This window comes from Salvelinus namaycush, chromosome 2 (assembly GCF_016432855.1).
Source record: "Salvelinus namaycush isolate Seneca chromosome 2, SaNama_1.0, whole genome shotgun sequence".
Lineage (NCBI taxonomy): Eukaryota > Metazoa > Chordata > Actinopteri > Salmoniformes > Salmonidae > Salvelinus > Salvelinus namaycush.
The window spans coordinates 52,288,346-52,311,596 of record NC_052308.1 but is presented as its reverse complement, the minus strand read 5'-3'; the positions used below and the strand labels follow the sequence as shown (position 1 = coordinate 52,311,596).

The window sequence follows — 23,251 nt, the reverse complement described above, 5'->3', positions numbered from 1 at the left end:
AACCACTTTGATAAAAAGGGAATGTGTCAATGCTTCAGCTGTATTCACATTGATTCTGTCATGATTTTATAATAAAACTGTTCTTTACCAATAATTCAGGTGAGGGATTTATCAGAGATTACAAGAAAATTTTGTTTTTGTCTTTTTATTAATTTTTTGATTGATTTATTAAACACTTTGCCATACTGAATGTTGTTCGGTTAGGCCCTAGTTACACATGTAAGGAAAGCCTTTCAATCATTGAATAGTCTTTGCAGGTATGAAGCCATATTTACAAAAGTACGTTTTCTTGTTTTTTTTCCAGTTAACATTCATTAAACATTTAATTTCTCATATAGTACATTTTATTTCTCACCAGCTAGCTCTCCATTTGACTAATGGTAAAGTAAAGTAGGCAATTTCGTTTGTAGAAACACATTTTAAATTAGTTTTAAGTTTAGCATATATTATACAGTTAAGCATTGTCATTTTTAAAAGGATGGTGAAGAGCACACAATTAATTCCTGACATTAGCATGGGCATTGACATGACCATGGGCAATTCTTATGACACGAGGTTAGGTATTGTTTTGAGTAGTACACTCACATACAGTATGTGCCCTTCTGAGGTGAGAATTTTGATGATTTATCTCTATACACTATTAAAAAATTAGGCAACAGAATAAAAGTATCTTTAAAGCACTTTTCAAAATAGCAATACATAGGAAAAAAATACTAAAGGAGTGGTATTATTATGGTGATCTTTCTACATAAGCATGATTTGTATTATCCATTTCGCTCTCATATATATTGGACCGATTGCAGTCTAGCTTATTATCTTGGATTCTTAAAAGATTTTGAATCCGCATGGTTTGGTGAAATTGTTACAGTAGAGTCTGCTACATGTTGTAGATAAGGCATGTGCCCTTGAGGACATAGAAACACAGGATTGGATGGGTGTTTATCTAAGATATCTATCCTTGGTTATTGCTGGTGGAGAATTCTCTCTAGATGGCGTTCTCTGCATCAGCCTGGATTTTCCTCTCGATCACCTCCCTTAGGCCCTTGCTGAAATGTAGGTCTGCCCCAATGATGAGGTAACCCTGAAAGGTCAAGTGAAAGGTGGGAGAAGCTGATTTAGCTGCGGTTCATCAACAGGGCCACATTCAGAAGGCAAATGTTATGTAACGCACTGCATAGAAATAAGAATAGAGCTGAAGTGATTCATTTTTCAATATGGCATAGAGGTGTGTTTGTTCTACATAATATAGCCTATTTCTATCTGAGCACTCATTGATGTTGTGCCCTGCTGATTGGCCAAGATTTCAAGATGATGTTGTAGGTGGTTATGATTGTCATGAATAATATCGGACAATTGCCACTCAGATAATACTGAACAAGCTATAATTTGATTAGTATATCAAATGTGTTATCCTCGCATAGTAGAAGTAACAGAAGCCTTGAGACTTACGTTATGATACTCCACCACTTCCTCTATGAAGTCCATACCATCTGCAAGAGGGATAGCGACGCCTCTCTTGGTCCAGTCTGAAATTGAATTACGGATGAAGGATTAAAAATACAAAGTCAACCATTTTGAAAAAATATATTTTTGTTATCTGAGTTACATGTTTTATGTACATTGAGTATTTATTGTGGGGTTAAACTGATCTGCTTTAAAAGGATACTCACTATTGATGATGGGTACTATTGAGATCTGCAGCATAGTCTTGAGGGGGATTTGTAGGGGAATAAGCTATAGAGACAGAACAAATACATTTTTATTTATTTAATTTAAATAGGCAAGCCAGTTAAGAACAAATTCTTATTTACAATGACGGCCTACCCCGGCCAACCCCTAACCCGGACGACACTGGGCCAATTATGCGCCGCCCTATGGGACTCCCAATCATGGGCGTTTGTGATACAGCCTGGAAACGAACCAGGGTCTGTAGTGATGTCTCTAGCACTGAGATGCAGTGCCTTAGACCACTGCGCCACTCGGGAGCCCATACCTGAAATATATTACTGTAAGGGTTAATGGTAGGGGAGATTGTGGATGGTTGTCTAACAGGTTGGTTGTCAAATGTGTATTTTAAGATTAGGTCATCCACCTGGTCAATTCATGTCTTCATCACAAAGGTGAGGGGAATTTTTTAAAAGTTTTTCAAAGGTGAAATTAAAAAGGTCTTTGTTAATATAATAACATAAGTTTACAGGACTTCAGAAAGGTGTTGAACCCAGAGCTATACATAAAGTGCCTTGCAAAAGTATTCACCCCCTTGGTGTTTTTCCTATTTTGATGCATTACAACCTGTAATTTAAATGGATTTTCATTTGGATTTCATGTAATGAACATACACACAATAGTCAAAATTGGTGAAGTGAAAATAAAAAAATTACTTGTTTAAAAAAAATAAACGGAAAAGTGGTGCATGCATATTTATTTATTTTACTAGGCACCGGCTTTGCTATGAAGCTCCTAAATAAGATCTGGTGCAACCAATTACCTTCAGAAGCCACAATTAGTTAAATAAAGTCCACCTGTGTGCAATCTAAGTGTCACACGATCTGTCACATGATGTCAGTAGATATACACCTATTCTGAAAGGCCCCAGAGGCTGCAACACCACTTATCAAGGGGCACGACCAAGCAAGCGGCACCATGAAGACCAAGGAGCTCTCCAAACAGGTCTTGGACAAAGTTCTGGAGAAGTACAGATCAGGGTTGGGTTGTAAAAAAATAACTTTGAACATCCCATGATGCACCATTAAATCCATTATTAAAAAATAGAAAGAATATGGCACCATAACAAACCTGCCAAGAGAGGGTCGCCCACCAAAACTCACAGACCAGGCAAGGAGGGCATTAATCAGAGAGGCAACAAAGAGACCAAAGATAACCCTGAGGGACCTGCAAAACTCCACAGCGGAGATTGGAGTATCTGTCCATAGGACCACTTTAAGCCGTACACTCCACAGAGCTGGGCTTTACAGAAGAGTGGCCAGAAAAAAAAAGCCATTGCTTAAAGAAAAAAGTAAGCAAACACATTTGGTGTTCGCCAAAAGGCATGTGGGAGATTCCCCAAACATATGGAAGAAGGTATTCTGGTCAAATTAGACTACAATTGAGCTTTTTGGCCATCACGGAAAATGCTATGTCTGGCGCAAACCCAACACCTCTCATCACCCCGCAAATACCATCCCCACAGTGAAGCATGGTGGTGGCAGCATCATGTTGTGGGGATGTTTTTCCTCGGCAGGGACTGGGAAACTGGTCAGATTTGAAGGAATGATGGATGGCGCTAAATACAGGGAAATTCTTGAGGGAAACCTGTTTCAGTCTTCCAGAGATTTGAGACTGGGATGGAGGTTCACCTTCCAGCAGGACAATGACCATAAGCATACTGCTAAAGAAACACTTGAGTGGTTTAAGGGGAAACATTTAAATGTATTGGAATGGCCTAGTCAAAGCCCAGACCTCAATCCAATTGAAAATCTGTGGTATGACTTAAAGATTGCTGTACACCAGCGGAACCCATCGAATTTGAGGGAGCTGGATCAGCTTTGCCTTGAAGAATGGGCAAAAATCCCAGTGGCTAGGTGTGCCAAGCATATAGAGACATACCCTAAGAGACTTGAAGCTGTAATTGCTGCAAAAGGTGACTCTACAAAGTGTTTACTTTGGGTGGGTGAATACTTATATACGCTCAAATTTTGTTTTTTAGTCTTATTTCTTGTATGTTTCACAATAAAAACTATGTTGCATCTTCAAAGTGGTAGGCATGTTGTGTAAATCAAATGATACAACCCCCCCCAAAATCAATTTTAATTCCAGGTTGTAAGGCAACAAAATAGTAAAAATGCCAAGGGGGTGAATACTTTCACAAGTCACTGTATGTTACAGAGATCAATAGAACATAGACCGTAAGGTAAAGTGCAAGGACGGTGTCATTGGCGGCCATTAAAATAATCTGATCTAACCAAGTGGATATTCGTAAAATACGTCATCATTTATGTGTTCTAACAGGCCCACAATGTTGTTACTAAAATCCTTTTTGGATATATTTGGCTATTTTCGCTGCATAATATTTAGAAGGTGTCCTTTTCAGAATTAGAAAAAAAATCTAAATGCTAACTCCAGTTCAATTACACTGATAACATAGCTAGCCATATAGAAATCGATGGTGGTAGTTGAAGCCGTTTTTAAGTGTAATGCAGTTGATTGGTGACATTTATATTTGAGTCATTTAGCAGACGCTCTTATCCAGAGCGACTTAGACTAGTGAGTTCAAACATTTTTTCATACTAGTCCCCGTGGAAAACAAACCCACAACTCTGACATTGCAAGCACCATGCTCTACCAACTGAGCCACACGGGACCAACGTCTTGGGGTTGACAACTACCCAGATTCGTACCACAATATTGTGTGAAATACACATAAACAATAGCCTAAATGTAGACACATTTTGATGGGCAGCAATGTAAAGATTCTGAATCTTTCTCCCACGAGCTGCCCACGGGGGGGGGGGGGGGGGTGCATGGCATTTGAATTGATTTGGTCAAATTCCATTTCCCACATCACCCATAGACATAGTGTCACGATCGTCAACGGGACTGAGAGAGGACCAAGGCGCAGCGCGTGGAAAGTACATCTTCTTTTATTTTAAAGAAGGAAAAAACAAAACAACAAACAGAACAGACGACCGTGAAGCTATACAAACATCAGTGCTGACACAAAACACTTCGACATAGACAATTCCCCACAAACAGCTAAAGCCTATGGTTGCCTTAAATATGGCTCCCAATCAGAGACAACAATAACCAGCTGTCTCTAATTGAGACCCAATTCAGGCAACCATAGACTTTCCTAGAACCTACACTCAACCATAGACACAGCTAGACACATTCACTCAACACCAACCCATACACTACACCCAACACCCCCTTTACCATATAACCACCCAAAACCGACAAAACACAAACATTCCCCATGTCACACCCTGACCTAACTAAAATAATAAAGAAAACAAAGAATACTAAGGCCAGGGCGTGACATAACCCCCCCCTTAAGGTGCGAACTCCGGGCGCACCAGCACATAGTCTAGGGGAGGGTCTGGGTGGGCGTCCGTCCACGGCGGCGGCTCCGGCACTGGTCGTGGTCCCCACCCCACCATAGTCACTACCCGCTTTCGTAGCCTTCTCCAAATGACCACCCTCCACCTTAACCCCACTGGATTAAGGGGCAGCACCGGACTAAGGGGCAGCACCGGCTTAAGGGGCAGCACCGGACTAAGGGGCAGCACCGGACTAAGGGGCAGCACCGGACTAAGGGGCAGCACCGGGATAAGGGGCATCACCGGGATAAGGGGCATCACCGGGATAAGGGGCATCACCGGGATAAGGGGCATCACCGGGATAAGGGGCATCACCAGGATAAGGGGCAGCACCAGGATAAGGGGCAGCACCAGGATAAGGGGCAGCTCCGGACTGAGGGACGGATCCTGGCTGGATGACGGCTCTGGCGGATCCTGGCTGGACGGCTCTGGCGGATCCTGGCTGGACGGCTCATGGTTGGCTGACGGATCTGGCTGCTCATGGCTGGCTGACGGATCTGGCTGCTCATGGCTGGCTGACGGATCTGGCTGCTCATGGCTGGCTGACGGATCTGGCTGCTCAATGGCTGGCTGACGGATCTGACTGCTCATGGCTGGCTGACGGATCTGGCTGCTCATGGCTGACGGATCTGGCTGCTCATGGCTGGCTGACGGATCTGGACGCTCATGGCTGGCTGACGGCTCTGGCAGATCCTGTCTGTTTGGCGGCTCTGGCAGATCCTGTCTGGTTGGCGGCTCTGGCAGATCCTGTCTGGTTGGCGGCTCTGGCAGATCCTGTCTGGTTGGCGGCTCTGGCAGATCCTGACTGACGAATGGCTCTAGCGGCTCCTGACTAACTAACGGCTCTGACGGCTCGGGACAGACGGGCGGCTCTAATGGCTCGGGACAGACGGATGGCTCAGACGGCACTGGGCAGACGGATGGCTCAGATGGCGCTGGGGAGACGGATGGCTCAGATGGCGCTGGGGAGACGGATGGCTCAGATGGCGCTGGGGAGACGGATGGCTCAGATGGCGCTGGGGAGACGGATGGCTCAGATGGCGCTGGGGAGACGGATGGCTCTGGCCGGAATAGGCGCACTGTAGGCCTGGTGCGTGGTGCCGGAACTGGAGGCACCGGGCTAAGGACACGCACCTTCAGGCTAGTGCGGGGAGAAGGAACAGGGCATACTGGACCCTGGGGACGCCCATTAGGCCTAGTGCGTGGTGCCGGAACTGGTGGTACCGGGCTGGGGACACGCATCTCAGGGCTAATGCGGGGAGCAGCAACAGGATGCACAGGACTCTGGAGACGCACAGGAGGCTTGGTGCGTGGTGCCGGAATTGGTGGTACCGGGCTGGAGACACGCACCATAGGACGAGTGCGTGGAGGAGGAACAGGGCTCTGGAGACACACTGGAAGCCTGGTGCGTGGTGTAGGCACTGGTGGAACTGGACTGGGGCGGGGAGGTGGCGCCGGAAATACCGGACCGTGCAGGCGTATTGGCTCCCTTGAGCCATGAGCCTGCCCAACCTTACCTGGTTGAATGCTCCCCGTCGCCCGACCAGTGCGGGGAGGTGGAATAACCCGCACCGGGCTATGTAGGCGAACCGGGGACACCATGCGTAAGGCTGGTGCCATGTAAACCGGCCCGAGGAGACGCACTGGTGGCCAGATATGTAGGGCCGGCTTCATGACATCCGGCTCAATACTCAATCTAGCCCTGCCAGTGCGGGGAGGTGGAATAACCCGCACCGGGCTATGCACACGTACAGGAGACACCGTGCGCTCTACTGCGTAACACGGTGTCTGCCCGTACTCTCGCTCTCCACGGTAAGTACAGGGAGTAGGCGCAGGTTTCCTACCTGACTTCGCCACTCTCCCTTTAAGCCCCCCCCCCCAAGAAATTTTTGGGGTTTTCTCACAGGCTTCCTACCGCTTCGTCGTGCTGCCTCCATACGCCGGTATCCCTCCTCGCACTGCGCCAGAGAATCCCAGGCGGGCTCCGGCACTCGCCCTGGGTTGATCGCCCACCTGTCGATCTCCTCCCACGTAGTGTAGCCCAGATCCCTTTCCTGCCTCCGAGCTAGCTCCTCATATCGCCGCCTCTCTGCTTTCGCTGCCTCCAGCTCAGCTTTGGGGCGGTTATATTCTCCTGGTTCTTCGCGGTCCAGAATTTCCTCCCATGTCCATGAATCCTTGATGCCTTGCTCCTGTTGCCGCTTTTCGCGCTGCTTGATCCCGCATTGGTGGGGAATTCTGTCACGATCGTCAACGGGACTGAGAGAGGACCAAGGCGCAGCGCGTGGAAAGTACATCTTCTTTTATTTTAAAGAAGGAAAAAACAAAACAACAAACAGAACAGACGACCGTGAAGCTATACAAACATCAGTGCTGACACAAAACACTTCGACATAGACAATTCCCCACAAACAGCTAAAGCCTATGGTTGCCTTAAATATGGCTCCCAATCAGAGACAACAATAACCAGCTGTCTCTAATTGAGACCCAATTCAGGCAACCATAGACTTTCCTAGAACCTACACTCAACCATAGACACAGCTAGACACATTCACTCAACACCAACCCATACACTACACCCAACACCCCCTTTACCATATAACCACCCAAAACCGACAAAACACAAACATTCCCCATGTCACACCCTGACCTAACTAAAATAATAAAGAAAACAAAGAATACTAAGGCCAGGGCGTGACACATAGTTACACAGTAAATCAAGGAGAGTTGATATCACAGGGTAAACAAATGTACAGTCGTGGCCAAAAGTTTTGAAAATGACAAATATTAATTTTCACAAAGTCTGCTGCCTCAGTTTGGTATGATGGTAATTTGCATAATCTCCAGAATATTATGAAGAGTGATCAGATGAATTGCAATGAATTGCAATGCAAATGAACTGAATCGCCAAAAAACATTTCCACTGCATTTCAGTCCTGCCACAAAAGGACCAGCTGACATCATGTCAGTGATTCTCTCATTAACACAGGTGTGAGTGTTGATGAGGACAAGGCTGGAGATCACTCTGTCATGCAGATTGAGTTCGAATAACAGACTGGAAGCTTCAAAAGGAGGGTGGTGCTTGGAATCATTGTTCTTCCTCTGTCAACCATGGTTACCTGCAAGGAAACACGTGCCGTCATCATTGCTTTGCACAAAAAGGCCTTCACAGGCAAGGATATTGCTGCCAGTAAGATTACACCTAAATCAATCATTTATCGGATCATCAAGGAGAGCGGTTCAATTGTTGTGAAGAAGGCTTCAGGGCGCCCAAGAAAGTCCAGCAAGCGCCAGGACCGTCTCCTAAAGTTGATTCAGCTGCGGGATCGGGGCACCACCAGTACAGAGCTTGCTCAGGAATGGCAGAAGGCAGGTGTGAGTACATCTGCACGCACAGTGAGGCGAAGACTTTTGGAGGATGGCCTGGTGTCAAGAAGGGCAGCAAAGAAGCCACTTCTCTCCAGGAAAAACATCAGGGACAGACTGATATTCTGCAAAATGTACAGGGATTGGACTGCTGAGGACTGGGGTAAAGTCATTTCTCTGATGAATTGCCTTTCTGATTGTTTGGGGCATCCGGAAAAAAGCTTGTCCGGAGAAGACAAGGTGAGCGCTACCATCAGTCCTGTGTCATGCCAACAATAAAGCATCCTGAGACCATTCATGTGCGGGGTTCCTTCTCAGCCAAGGGAGTGGGCTCACTCACAATTTTGCCTAAGAACACAGCCATGAATAAAGAATGGTACCAACACATCCTCCGAGAGCAACCTCTCCCAACCATCCAGGAACAGTTTGGTGACGAACAATGCCTTTTCCAGCATGATGGAGCACCTTGCCATAAGGCAAAAGTGATAACTAAGTGGCTCGTTGAACAAAACATCCATATTTTGGGTCCATGGCCAGGAAACTCCCCAGACCTTAATCCCTTTGAGAACTTGTGGTCAATCCTCAAGAGGCGGGTGGACAAACAAAAACCCACAAATTCTGACAAACTCCAAGCATTGATTATGCAAGAATGGGCTGCCATCAGTCAGGATGTGGCCCAGAGTTTGAGTTTATTTGAGTTTGAGTTTATTTTATTTTTACAGGGACAGTGCACATTAATCAACGTTTCAGTAAAAGTGCCGGTTTTAGCCAGCCGGCTAATTTTCAACCGCAGTCCCTGGGCAGGTTATTAAAAACAATTACAATATAGACAATAGCAACATAGAACAAGACATAGCATACAGACATAGCAACATAGGACAAGCAAGACGTAGCATACAGGCAGAGCAACATAGAACAAAAAGCAGCAAGACAAAATTCATAAAAGCAACAAAGTGTTTCCACACCTCACAAGTTACAGACAACAGACATGGAAAGCGGCAACACACAGCTAGGGACCATGTTCACAAATCTGATTTTCCTTTAGCCATGTCTTCAAGCATTTTGTGAAAGTGTGATATGTGGTGCAGTTATATGTGTCTGATGGCAGTGTATTCCAGACATGGGAAGCTCTCACAGAAAAAGCGGATTTACTAAAGGTGCTTTTCCTTAGGGGAACTACACAGTCACCTCTCATGGCAGACCTTGTGGATCTGCTGCCATATGTTTGGGTTTTCTGTTTAACAAAAATACTGAATGGAGGGGGAGCCAAGCCATTTAGAATCTTGAATACAAGACATGCATCAGTGTATTGCACAAGATTTTCCCAACTCAGGAGCTCATGCTTTCTGAGGATGTGACAGTGATGATGGCTATTGGGCTTCCTATCAAGCTGAAGTTGAATTGACAGCATGCCAGGGCGGATTGCAGAGGTCTTGAAAAAGAAGGGTCAACACTGCAAATATTGACTCTTTGCATCAACTTTATATAATTGTCAATATAAGCCTTTGACACTTATGAAATGCTTGTAATTACACTTCAGTATTCCATAGTAACATCTGACAAAAATATCTAAAGACACTGAAGCAGCAAACTTTGTGGAAATTAATATTTGTGTCATTCACAAAACTTTTGGCCACAACTGTAGAGTTCAATTGACTACTGGAGTTATTTTAACCCTCAACAGAGTGATATGCTCCCTGGAGTTAATTTGATTAAGTTGATTGGGACTGAGTACTTTAAACTCCATTAAGAGTAACCAGATACAGCAAAGATGGGGGATAAATTAAGACTCAGGCTGTTTACCATTGAAAAGAATGGTCAGTTCCTGTCTACTTAAGGGACGGCTCTCCCATATACACCAATGTGATAGCAGCTGAGTCTGGGCTACTAAGTTCATTGACTTCCATTGAAACAGAAAAATGAGGGAGTGTCATTGTCATATTTCCCAGCATGCTCTGTTGCAGGGTGGTTTTTAGAATTGTTTGTTTCAATATCTGTGTTTTCACAGATATAAAAATATCTTATGCTACACATTGATATGTAACATACATTTTCAAAAACTCTAATCTCTAAGTGGTTGGCGTTATTGCTTCAGTTAATGACAAGCAGTGGTGGAAAACAAACCCAAATGTCATACTTAAGTAAAAGTAAAGATACCATAATAGAAAATGACTCAAGTAAAAGTAAAAGTCACCCAGTAAAATACTGCTTGAGTGAAAGTCAAAGTATTTGGTTTTAAATATACTTAAGTATCAAAAGTAAATGTAATTGATACAATGTACTTATGTATCAAAAGAAAATATAAAAAAATCAAATTCCTTACATTAAGCAAACCAGACGGCACGATTTTCTTTTCTTTTTTTAAATTTACGGATAGCCAGGGGCACACTCCAACACTCAGACATAATTTACAAATGAAGCATTTGTGTTTAGTGAATCTGCCAGATCAGGTTGTAGGGATGGCCAGGGATGTTCTCTTGATAAGTGTGTGAATAGGACCATTTTCCTGTCCTGGTAAGCATTCAAAATGTAACAAGTACTTTCGGGTGTCAGGGAAAATGTATGGAGTAAAAAGTACATTATTTTCTTCTGGAATGTAGTGATTGCAAAGTACTTATCCAAAAAAAATTACTTAAGTAAAAATACATTAAAGTACTAGTTAAGTACTTTACACCACTGCTGACAAGGCTTTTTCAGTTTACATGCTGTAGGTAGTCTGAAAACAGCTCTCCTGCCTTGTCTGACATGCAATCTGAATGTAAATTGTGGGTGATGTAAAATTGCTGAACAATCCTCCCTCTTAAATGGATACCAATAGAGATCAGATGTAACATTGCAAGCCACCATATGACACAATTGAGTATGGTTACATACAGTGATGTAAAGTGTGTAGATGGGTGAGAGAAAAAAACTATTTAATACATTTTTAAATCAGGCTGTGAAAACAAAATGTGGAATAAGTCAAGGGGTATGAATACTTTCTGAAGGCACTGTAAATTAATCACTAATCCATGCAGGCCCATCACATGATGCTGTGTCTCCAAACCATTTCTACCATAAGATACCTCATTGCATCAAGGTGGATGAAAACATTCACAGTTTTGAGAGGCCTCCGATTTACGAGGAGTGTAAAGGACTACATTCTGAAACGCATCAATGTGGACAACCCCAATGAGTATGATGTCTGTTTGAAATTTAACCTTGAATTTGAAGTTTTATAAACCACTTGGTAAAACACTCCCTTTGATATAGAGACTGTTGTGGTTTATGAGTCCAGCGCAGTGGAACAACCTCATTCTACCAGTCAGGGCTTCTATTCTATTCTGCTGGATCCATTTCTGATGCGTTGACCACCCAGAGAAGCAAGGAGTATAACATAACTGTTGAGGTCAGTAAAGTTCCTGTTTAATGTACAGCTATCCTATGGATTCCAGAGGAGAAGACAACCATGCAGCAGACCACTGCTATGTAGTGTGCTAATGAAGAAAATAACATCTTTCTTCAGACCAATACTAAATCATGGTCCAACTATGTCACCTGCCAAACTAGAGAGACAAACCTTGGCATGCCGGAAGGCCTTTTTTCATCTGATTATGACTGCTGCCCAGATGTCCGAAGTTTCATTTCTGAGTTTTATTATTCCTACAAAGAGTTGTATTCCTCAATGTTCTCTGAGAACATGTGCTTTCCTCAGAACCACTTTGAGGGTAGGTCTACATGCCATAAGAGATCCCCAAAGGGATCCATAAGTTTATCCAAACGAAAGCGGGATTATTCTGACATGGAAATGCCGGTCAAAAGATACACACTTTGATTCTGGACGGAGATCAAGCAATGTTCTCTGAATTAATTAATTTATAAATCCCCTTTGAAATTAAATATTTGTCCTTTTGCTTCTTTACTTTTCTCTTGTGGAAACAGGTGTTGTTTCATTGGTCTTCATTATTAGTCTTGATTTGGGTTAAGGCATTAGGTTGAATGTAGTGCAAGTGAAATTATATAGGGTCATAATCATTAGAAAGCGAGAGAGAGAGAGAGTGCAGAATCTTACCGCCAGTGATTCCAAAGCAGACTGGTTGGAGTAGATTTTAAACCTGTCAATAACAACAGAATACACTTAATGAATTTGCCTGTGATGCTACTGTGATATTGTGTGTGTATGTGTTGAGGTGTGTTTGTATGTGTATGTATGAGTGCGTGCGTGTGTGAGTACATGCATGCCTACCTCCTCAAGTCTGCGTGAACAGCCAGTCTCTTGCCCTTCATGGACACCTTGGCATTGAATTTGGCCTCCTGCAAGGACCAGAAAGATAAACTTTATCAGTGCGCTGGTCTCGAGACTTTTCCTTCCTGCTTACCTTGAGGAAATCACTGATCTGACATGGTTAAACTAGTGAGAGCAATGGGTGGAAACCACATTTTCACCCATCCTCTCACTTACAGAGCAGCGATTACCTCAATGAAAGGAAGAACGCTTTTTTTTTGTGAACAATTTTTTTTATTTGATCATGTCAAAGGCAATAAAATCGATAAAAAAACTATACAATTGTCCCACCTTTTTCAACAACACCCATACCAAACATACCCCTGGCAGCCCCAACCTCAGTCAACACATAATATAAAGGAGCAAAAACATACAGATCAAATAATAACAACAAACACTCGAATGAAATTTAAAAGTACACACAATGAGACTGTTTACCAATATATCGCCACCAAGAAAGCATTAGGAAGAATGCATTTGAAACAATATATATCCTTCCTTTCTCAGCTCCTACAGAGCCAATCCTTAGCCTAACTATCAACTACTCTCATCGTTGTTCTTTTTTTAATTTTTTATAAATATCTGTAGCTATTAAATGTAGAACATGAGAAGACAAGGCGTCTTCTTTCTCACCATGGTCATGCTGCTGAGCTGAACAGGCGCCTTGCCGGGCGGTAGCACCATCACCGTGACGATGGCAGTGATGGCCACGGTGACCCCGGAGGTCTTGACGGTTGTCTTGGGGGCAGAGTTCAACTCCAGTTGCAGGGAGATAGGGTACTCCATTAGGGCTGGGTTCTGAGAGAGACATGCACGCACGCACGCACATACACATACACACACACACACACACACACACACACACACACACACACACACACACACACACACACACACACACACACACACACACACACACACACACACACACACACAGGAGTGGGTGAGTGGAATTCAATGTTTTGACCCTATTTGTGGGGGCATCAGGTCACAATCCCGACATACATACTCACAATCATCATAATGGTGCCAAAATATGTTGTCCTAAGGAGCATCTCCAGATCCTTTGGCATCTGAAAACATAGTATTAAATTGCTTGTATTAGAAATTACTATATTCATGTCATACTACTACTAGAACAATATTGGTATGCTGTGAAAAAAATAACAACTCAGAAATTGCATCTGATTTAAGTATGCAGACTCCTTTTTCACTAGTATATATTTTCAGCCTAATGATTGGGCAGATCACCTTATTATGTAAAGAGGTGCAGAACCAAGCATGACTCAGCTGCTTATTAAAATCTGTGTCAACATGTTTGGTAGCACCTCTGATGCAGACACCAATTCTTAAAGACTATAACAGACAATATGGAATAATTTACACCTTGGAACTAAGAATTACTTGCGTCATGTCATGTGTAGGCTAAAATGCAGGGGAGAGAGTACGGTTGCAAGACATAATGGGGGACTCGGGCCTCATACTTACGTGCTCGTTGGCGATATTCCGTTGGAATATGCCAGCTTTATAATAGGAGTACAACCCACTGTCAAAGAAGTACTCGGACAGAGCCAGGTACACCATGCGGTCGTACTCTCTCACAATTGGGTTGATGGCATAGTTCACCAAGGTGTTGCTCTCGTTCCCGAGCTCAAAGAACATGCCCTGTGGCACAGTAAAGAGAGAGGAAGATACAATACTGTAGAGATGAGAGTGAGATACAAAAATAAGTAACACTTTATTTTAGGCGTAACTACATAAAGGCTTCATAAAACAATTATCATCTATAAGCAGTTTGATTATGTCAACAACTGCATGTTGATAATTGCAGTATGAGTGACATTACTGTGACTTTAACAAAAATATCAACTCACTGTTGTATGTAGTGAATGCATAATGTATGGTTCTGGATGTGTTATGAAGTGCTTATGTATGTAGCTTTCAGATAATGTGTTACCCAAACATACAAACATCACATACACACGGTATGAGACTAATGCACAGCAAGCTAGACTCTCTCACTCACCCTGAAATCCATGTCAAGACTCCTTGAAGTCACCACAGGGTCACTGAGGAGGGAGTAGTCGATCCCCACATAGTTGTCTACTTCTGTTCGCACTGGATGGGTCCAAATGAAAACAAATACAATTATCTTTTCTGTGTGCAAAACTTATAGTCAGATTTTTTTTATTTTTTTTTAATGTTAGTTTTGTTTTATAACCAATCTCTCAAGGCATTTCCCAATGAACCACTGTACTATCTTACCTGGAATTGTCTCCAACAAAGAGTTGATTAGAACCAAACCAGCGTGGTTCATGACAGGGCAGATCTATGAAAAGAACAGACAAATGTTAAAGGAACTGTCCAGTGCCCCATATTTCAATGAAATATAGCCTATAATCAATTACAATATGAGTGAAATAGATTTTCTTCCAAAAATTATGATTCAGTATGTTAAAAAGTAGCTTTTATGTCTACCCATACTTGCCCTGTTCATTCAGAGCAGAACGATGTGGGCTTAACACAGTCATCATAAATATGAATGACGAGTAAACAGCTGATTTGCCAGCTCAGCCAATGAAGATTTAATCATAAGTGTTGATATGTTGTAAGTGTAACCAGTGTTCTAGAATGAAATGAACTGATCTGTCAGCACCTGCTGGTTCAGAAGGAAGCGCATTCCTGTGGTCAAAAAAGTCGCCAGGAAGTCATACACCCTCCTGCAACGGAGTAAACCAGAGTTGTCAATTGTTGAATTACACCCACTCATGTCCAAAAGCTGAAAAATGCTCCAATATTGCTTTTAGACACATTATACTGAAATTAGTCTCCATTGCACACATAATTAACATTACAAAAACTCTTTGTCAAGGGAGACCTGACTCCCTGAATTTTGTCTTTTAAATCATAATGAATAAGATTATTATAGACAGGGAGGATCTTAGATCAGCACACCTACTCTGAGACACTTGATACGTGGACCCTGGACAAGAAAGCAGCTCAAGTATTTTAAAAAGACTATCAACAGGATTTACCCCAAGGTGCCAGTGAACTTCATTTTCATTTTGGCAATGGAGGCATCGCAGGTGATGTTGGAGATCTTGAGGCGTCCCAACTCATCTCTGGTCATGTGCAGGACAGTGTGGATGTTCACGCCTTCTGCAGAGGCATTGATGGCTCCGGTGTCATAGCTATGAGACCACAGAAAATTAATATTTTCAGACCACCATCATACATACTCATCAACGTCCTAATCTCAACCATATAAAGTAGCATCAAAAGGTTTGAACTTCCAATACACTCTCCTTGGACATCATCTTTGAAGTTTGATGTCATCAATCTAGCGTACCGCTGCATGACTGAACTCCTCAAGGCTCTACAAGATACCATTGTGAGTATTTAACCACAGGCATTATTTTGCATATTATTTTCTTGACAAATTTAATTTAATTTATTTCACCTTTATTTAACCAGATAAGTCAATTGAGAACCGATTCTCAATTAAATTAACGACATAGCCAACAGGCATAACATTGCAACAGTGAACAGGACATTTACATTACATTACATTTAAGTCATTTAGCAGACGCTCTTATCCAGAGCGACTTACAAATTGGTGCATTCACCTTATGATATCCAGTGGAACAACCACTTTACAATAGTGCATCTAACTCTTTTAAGGGGGGGGAGGGGGGGGTTAGAAGGATTACTTTATCCTATCCTAGGTATTCCTTAAAGAGGTGGGGTTTCAGGTGTCTCCGGAAGGTGGTGATTGACTCCGCTGACCTGGCGTCGTGAGGGAGTTTGTTCCACCATTGGGGTGCCAGAGCAGCGAACAGTTTTGACTGGGCTGAGCGGGAACTGTACTTCCTCAGAGGTAGGGAGGCGAGCAGGCCAGAGGTGGATGAACGCAGTGCCCTTGTTTGGGTGTAGGGCCTGATCAGAGCCTGAAGGTACGGAGGTGCCGTTCCCCTCACAGCTCCGTAGGCAAGCACCATGGTCTTGTAGCGGATGCGAGCTTCAACTGGAAGCCAGTGGAGAGAGCGGAGGAGCGGGGTGACGTGAGAGAACTTGGGAAAGTTGAACACCAGACGGGCTGCGGCGTTCTGGATGAGTTGTAGATTTTAGGCGAGTTGAGTTGGATGAGTTGTAGATTTAACAGGACAACACACAATACGACAAAAAATAAAATACACTATACAGAAATATTCACAATGGGTTAGGGCAGAAAAGTCCAAGGAAACACAACAGACGTAATCATCAGCAGGTACGTTGATCAGATAGCAGCTCAGTTCATGTTTTTGAAGGAGTGTGACGGGACGAATGTGTCAAATTTTAAGATCTTTTGCAGCTCGTTCTAATCTTGGAGGCGGAAAACTGAAATGAATGACGGCCAAAGGAAGTGCATGCTTTGGGAATGACCAGTGTGATACAGTGCCTTTGGAAAGTATTCATACCCGTTGACTTATTCCACATGTTGTTGTGTTACAGCCTGAATTCAAAATTGATTAAATTGTAGTTTTTTCTCACCCATTTACACATAATACCCCATAATGAGAAAGTGAAAAGATACAGAAATATCTAATTTACATAAGTATTCACACCCCTGAGTCAATACTTTATTGAAGCACCTATGGCAGTGATTAGTCTTTCTGGGTAAGTCTCTAAGAGCTTTCCACACCTGGATTGTGCAACATTTGCCCATTATTCTTTTCACAACTTCAAGCTCTGTCAAATTGGTTGTTGATCATTGCTAGACAACCATTTCCAGGTCTTGCCATAGATTTTGAAGTAGATTTAAGTTTTAAAAAACTAAGTCAGCCACATTCACTGTCTTCTTGGTAAGCAACTTCAGTGTAGGTTTGGCCTTGTGTTTTAGGTTATTGTCCTGCTGAAAGATGAATTTATCTCCAAGTGTCTAGTGGAAAGCAGACTGATCCAGGTTTTTGCTTGGAAATATGGAGAGTGGTACAATTATTTGGATTTGCCCCAAACATAACACTATGTATTTAGGACAAAAAGTGAATTGCTTTGCCACATTTTTTGCAGTATTACTTAAGTGACTTGTTGCAAACAGGATGCATTTTGGAGTATTTGTATGCTGTACAGGCTTCCTTCTTTTCACTGTGCCAATTAGGTTAGTATTGTGGAGTAACTACAATGTTGTTGATCCATCCTTAGTTTTCTCTTATCACAGCCATTGGCCTCATGATGAAATACCTACGTGGTTTCCTTCCTCTCCGGCAACTGAGTTAGGCCTGTATCTTTGTAGTAACTGGGTGTATTGACACGCCATACAAAGTGTAATTAATAACTTCACCATGCTCAAAGGGATATTCAATGTTTGCTTTTTAAATTTATAATAATCTACCAATAGGTGCCCTTCTTTGTGAGGCTTTGAAAAACCTCCCTGGTCTTTGTGGTTGAATCTGTGTTTGAAATGAGCTGCTCGACTGAGGGACCTTACATATATAGTATGTGATGGATACAGAGATGAGGTAGTCATTAAAATATAATGTTAAACACTTTTATTGCACACAGAGTGAGTCCATGCAACTTAGTATGTGACTTGTTAAGCAAATGTTAAGCAAATTAACTTATTTAGGCTTGCCATAACAAAGGGGTTGAATACTTATTGACTCAAGACATTTCAGCTTTTCATTTTTGATTTGATTTGTACACATTTTTTAAAACATATTTCCACTTTGACATTATGGGGTACTGTGTGTACCCCATAATGGTACATTGACACAAAAAATCTAAATTGAATCCATTTTAAATTCAGGCTGTAACCAACAAACTGTGGGAAAAGTCAAGAGGTGTGAATACTTTCTAATGGCACTGTATATCTAATTGGTATTGGAGATGTTGAGGAGTGAGCTGAGGTACTTAAATGCACTAGGTTAGAAATAGAGACAGTAGTCGATAAAGAGGACTCACAATAACCAGTATAAGATGTGTCTCTGGAAGCTGAGAGCGATGGAGGAGTTCTGCACATTGAAGAGCAGTCCTAGGCCAGGCTGGAAGGCCAGGTCAGCATAGGTCAGATTCAGCTCATTTATCTTCACCCTGACCCACAGGAAGGAAGAGACTCAGATCAGTGCTTGGGCTGATACTCGAAAGAAATCTGACTAGAAATGTACTAGAAGTTCTCTTTTGGTAGCAGAAATCCTGTAGCCTGGTTGCCAATTGGTTGAAGTTGGCCAAAACAGAAACAGTGAGTGGGTAGCAATACCCTCTACATGGGTTTACATGGGTTGATTTTCCAAGAACCCAGATGTCTAGAAGATGACCTATGAAGTCAGTTTGGCTACTGGACTTTCTCTTACAGAAGATTAAGACGTTCTAGCCTCTTCAACCAGAGAGATTGCTATGCGCATCCTTCTTTTTCACTTCATGTAGTGAGCTAACCCATCTGTCTGGTTTACGAGGCTAGAGCGTTTGTATCTGTTAAAAGAGAATGTCCAGTTGCTAAACTTTATAGGTCATCTTTTAGAAATCCAGGTTCTTGGAAAATCAACCAATGCAGACTCTGCCCACAGTTCCATGATACAGTGGTTCTTCCTTTAAAACCTTTTCTCAATAGGGGGGGGCGCTATTTCCACTTTGTAAAAAATCTTTCCCAAATTAAACTGCCTCGTACTCAATTCTTGCTCGTACAATATGCATATTATTATTACTATTGGATAGAAAACACTCTCTAGTTTCTAAAACCGTTTGAATTATATCTGTGAGTAAAACAGAACTCATTTTGCAGCAAACTTCCTGTCAGGAACTGAAAAATCTGAAATCGGGGGCTCTGTTCCAGGGTCAGTTTATTAATTTGCATGGAATCTATGGGTCTACATGCACTGCATACGCCTTCCCCTAGATGTCAGTAAGCAGTGAGAATTGGACTGGGGTGTCTAGCTAGATCTGAGGCCGAACAAGACTTCTTGGAACGGAAGGACTGGTCTTTTCATCGCCTGGCCTGACGCAAGATGGACTTCTGCATTGCACTCTGAAAAGCTTTCGTTTTATAAGTTAGATATCTCAGGCTCTGATTTAATTTGATATATGTGTTAAAAATATCATAATGTAGTTATTTTAAACCGAGTTATATCAGTTTATATCAGTATATTGCGATTTTCGGTATTTTCTTTGTTCTGCGTTATGCTGAGTTGGACACATCTGCGCCACATGGCTAACGTTTGCTGATAATTACACAGTTGAAGACGACCTTCTACAACCGAGCAACGATTATTCTGGACAAATGACAACTTGTACAAGATTCTGATGGAAGCTCATCAAATAGTAAGAACTATTTATGATGTTAATTCGTATTTCTGTCGAAAATGTCAAACTATTATTCCGCCATTAATTTCGGCGCGGTCTCGCTTTAACGTACGCTGTGTGTCGTAGTAACGTTAATTTTAAAAATCTAACACAGCGGTTGCATTAAGAACTAGTGTATCTTTAATTTGCTGTCCAACCTGTATTTTTTAGTCAAGTTTATGATTAGTTATTGATTAGATTAGGTGCCTCTCCCAAGATTTCTCCCGACATTTTGTGTGCAGTTTGGCTACTATTCACATTGTAAAACCACGATTTGTGCCGCTAAATATGCACATTTTCGAACAAACCATATATGTATTGTGTAATATGATGTTATAGGACTGTCATCTGATGAAGTTTGAGAAGTTTGAGAAGGTTAGTGAAAAAATTAATATCTTTTGCTGGTTTATTCGCTATCGCTAACGTTATGTTGAATGAATGGGGCTGTGTGGTAGGCTATTGTAGTAAGCTAATATAATGCTATATTGTGTATTGTCTATATCGCTGTAAAACACTTAAAAAATCTGAAATATTGGCTGGATTCACAAGATGTTTGTCTTTAATTTGCTGTACACCGTGTATTTTTCATAAATGTTTTATGATGAGTATTTAGGTATTTCATGTTGGTTTCTGTAGTTATTCTAGCTGCTTTGTGAGAGTTGTGATGGTGGCTGCAATGTAAAACTATGATTTATACCTGAAATATGCACATTTATGCTATACAATAAATCTGTTATAGGACTGTCATCTGATGAAGTTGTTTCTTGGTTAGTGACTATTTATATCTTTATTTGGTCGAATTTGTGATAGCTACCTATGCAGTAAAAAAATGGTGAAAAAAAAAAGTTGGGTCTTTTGCTATCGTGGTTAGCTAATAGAAATACATATTGTGTTTTCCCTGTAAAACATTTTAAAAATCGGAAATGATGGCTGGATTCACAAGATGTGTATCTTTCATCTGGTGTCTTGGACTTGTGATTTCATGATTTAGATGCTAGTATTTACTTGTGGCGCTATGCTCCCGGATCCGGGATGAGTACCAAGTAGAAGTTAAAAGTTGCGTCATACTGCAGCACACCTTGCGGGCTGCCGCAGAATTCTATGGCACGTTATTTAATTGTCAGCCATTGTTACCATTAACTTCTCTGGGATAGGTGGGACAGTAGCGTCCCACTTGGCCAAAATCCAGAAACAATGTAGCGCGCCAAATTCAAATATATTACTATAAAAATCAATCTTTCATGAAATCACACATGAAAGACACCAAATTAAAGCTACACATGTTGTGAATCCAGCCAACATGTCTGATTTCAAAAAGGATTTACGGGGGAAAGCACACCAAACAATTATGTTAGCTCAGTACATAGCCACAGAAAAACACAGCCATTTTCCCAGCAAAAGATAGTAGTCACAAAAAGCAGAAATAGAGATAAAATGAATCACTAACCTTTGATGATCTTCATCAGATGACACTCATAGGACATCATGTTACACAATACATGTATGTTTTGTTCGATAATGTGCATATTTATATCCACAAATCTCGGTTTACATTGGCGCAATGTTCAGAAATGCCTCCAAAATATCCGGAGTAATTGCAGAGAGCCACGTCAAATAACAGAAATACTCATCATAAACTTTGATGAAAAGATACATGTTTTACACAGAATTAAAGATACACTTGTTCTTAATGCAACCGCTGTGTCAGATTTCAAAAAGAAGACAGCTGCAGTACAACATTACAAAATGGAATTATCAACAGGCATTTTTCGTTAGGGCAAATCTGATCTGTGAGAATGTCTAAGGGGCTTTTATATAATTCTAAATGAATGAATAATAATAATCGCTTTGTTTAAAAAAGAACGATATTTTGGAGATGCTTTCGTTTTCAAATAACCTAAAGTGAGCGGGAAAAAGGCCGTTCTTGAACATGGGGTGAGACATTCTTACTAATTTCTATATAAAGCCAGTTTGTTATTTAGAATTATTTATTTCTGTTTTTAGAGGGAGAGAAACCAAAAGCCCACCATCGCCTCATGGATCTCTCGGTTTCTGCCGGCACGGGTATCGAACCAGCATCTGTAACAACGTAGTTTGCACTGCGATGCACTGTCTTAAACCGCTACGCCACTCGGGAGGCCCCATCCACAAAGTTTTTAATGCTGATCAATTGCCTTGCACAATGTATCAGGGTTAATAATAGTAAAACTAATACTTTATCTCCCTTCCACATGTTAAAGGTTCCAATTGATAAAGTTGTTTTATTAATTAGTATATTTGAGTTGAACCACAATAGTTGTAGGCACTCATATGAAAGGGATCTGGAGACAATTCGATGGCAGAAACTTCTGAGCAATAACATGGATGGATCCCAGGGCTTACTCTTTGATGGTGTACTGGAAGCGGCCCTCTTTGCCCTTCATCTCTGGCATGGTGATGTTGCTCAGTTCCTCAACCACAAACTTCTGCGTCTCGTACTTCACTGAAATGCAGGTTGAAAGAGTTGAGTTTAGAGTCTAGAACTACCTAATGAATACCTTAAGCAGACAATCCTGACAACTGAGAGGGGCTAAATGGATGACGGTGCTTTGGTAGAGAAAAATTCTGATAGTGGCAATGCAGTGGAGATGACGTCTTCCTTTGGTCAAGACTGACCGTTGAAGACTGTCTGGGACCATTGTAGACTGTTGAAAACTATTAAGATCACATGTACAAGAGCGTTTTTTGGGTGAATTTCTTACACATTTCGAGCCCCCTGTTAGTGATCCGGATCTTGCAGCCTGGCGGTTCTTCTGCTGACATGGCGGCGATTAGAGGGAACAGGAAGAGGATAGACACCATACAGGAAGCCATCGTGACTGCCTGCAGGGGGGTCAAAACAGAAGAGAGGGAGAGTGGATAAGGACCCAGCCACCTCAAAGCTCAAGCACTAACACATCCGACTCAACCAGGGTTGACTTGGGACCTAAAGAGCCTAAACAGAGTAAGTATTGCCTTACTTGTAGAACTACTCAATACTAGACCTCCAACCGGTCACTCTCAGTCATAAAAGGATCAGTTTATCGTTGGTGAACAGCTTTCTGTGGTTGCTTTACTCTTCTTCGAAATGAGGGCGATAACATGATTCATCCAGTTCTTATGAACTTTATTGATGCTTTGTTCCATGAGACACAATATGAACCTAAAGTCAAGTCATCAAGGTTTATATTAT

The 23,251-nt window shown here is 42.0% G+C and overlaps 1 protein-coding gene across 1 annotated transcript; it reads right to left on the bottom strand.

The window, feature by feature from the left end:
- Positions 1–867: 867 nt before the first annotated feature.
- Positions 868–22,893, bottom strand: LOC120022164 (phospholipid transfer protein-like). The gene is made up of 15 exons (XM_038966039.1): positions 22,782–22,893; positions 22,423–22,522; positions 18,667–18,795; positions 15,762–15,917; positions 15,383–15,446; positions 14,992–15,055; positions 14,753–14,844; positions 14,215–14,391; positions 13,740–13,799; positions 13,360–13,524; positions 12,688–12,755; positions 12,514–12,556; positions 1,671–1,734; positions 1,450–1,526; positions 868–1,081 (listed from the first exon to the last, which is right to left on the bottom strand). The coding sequence occupies exons 1-15, from the start codon at positions 22,891–22,893 to the stop codon at positions 986–988; spliced, it is 1,467 nt and encodes a 488-aa protein (XP_038821967.1). The 3' UTR covers positions 868–985.
- Positions 22,894–23,251: the final 358 nt, after the last annotated feature.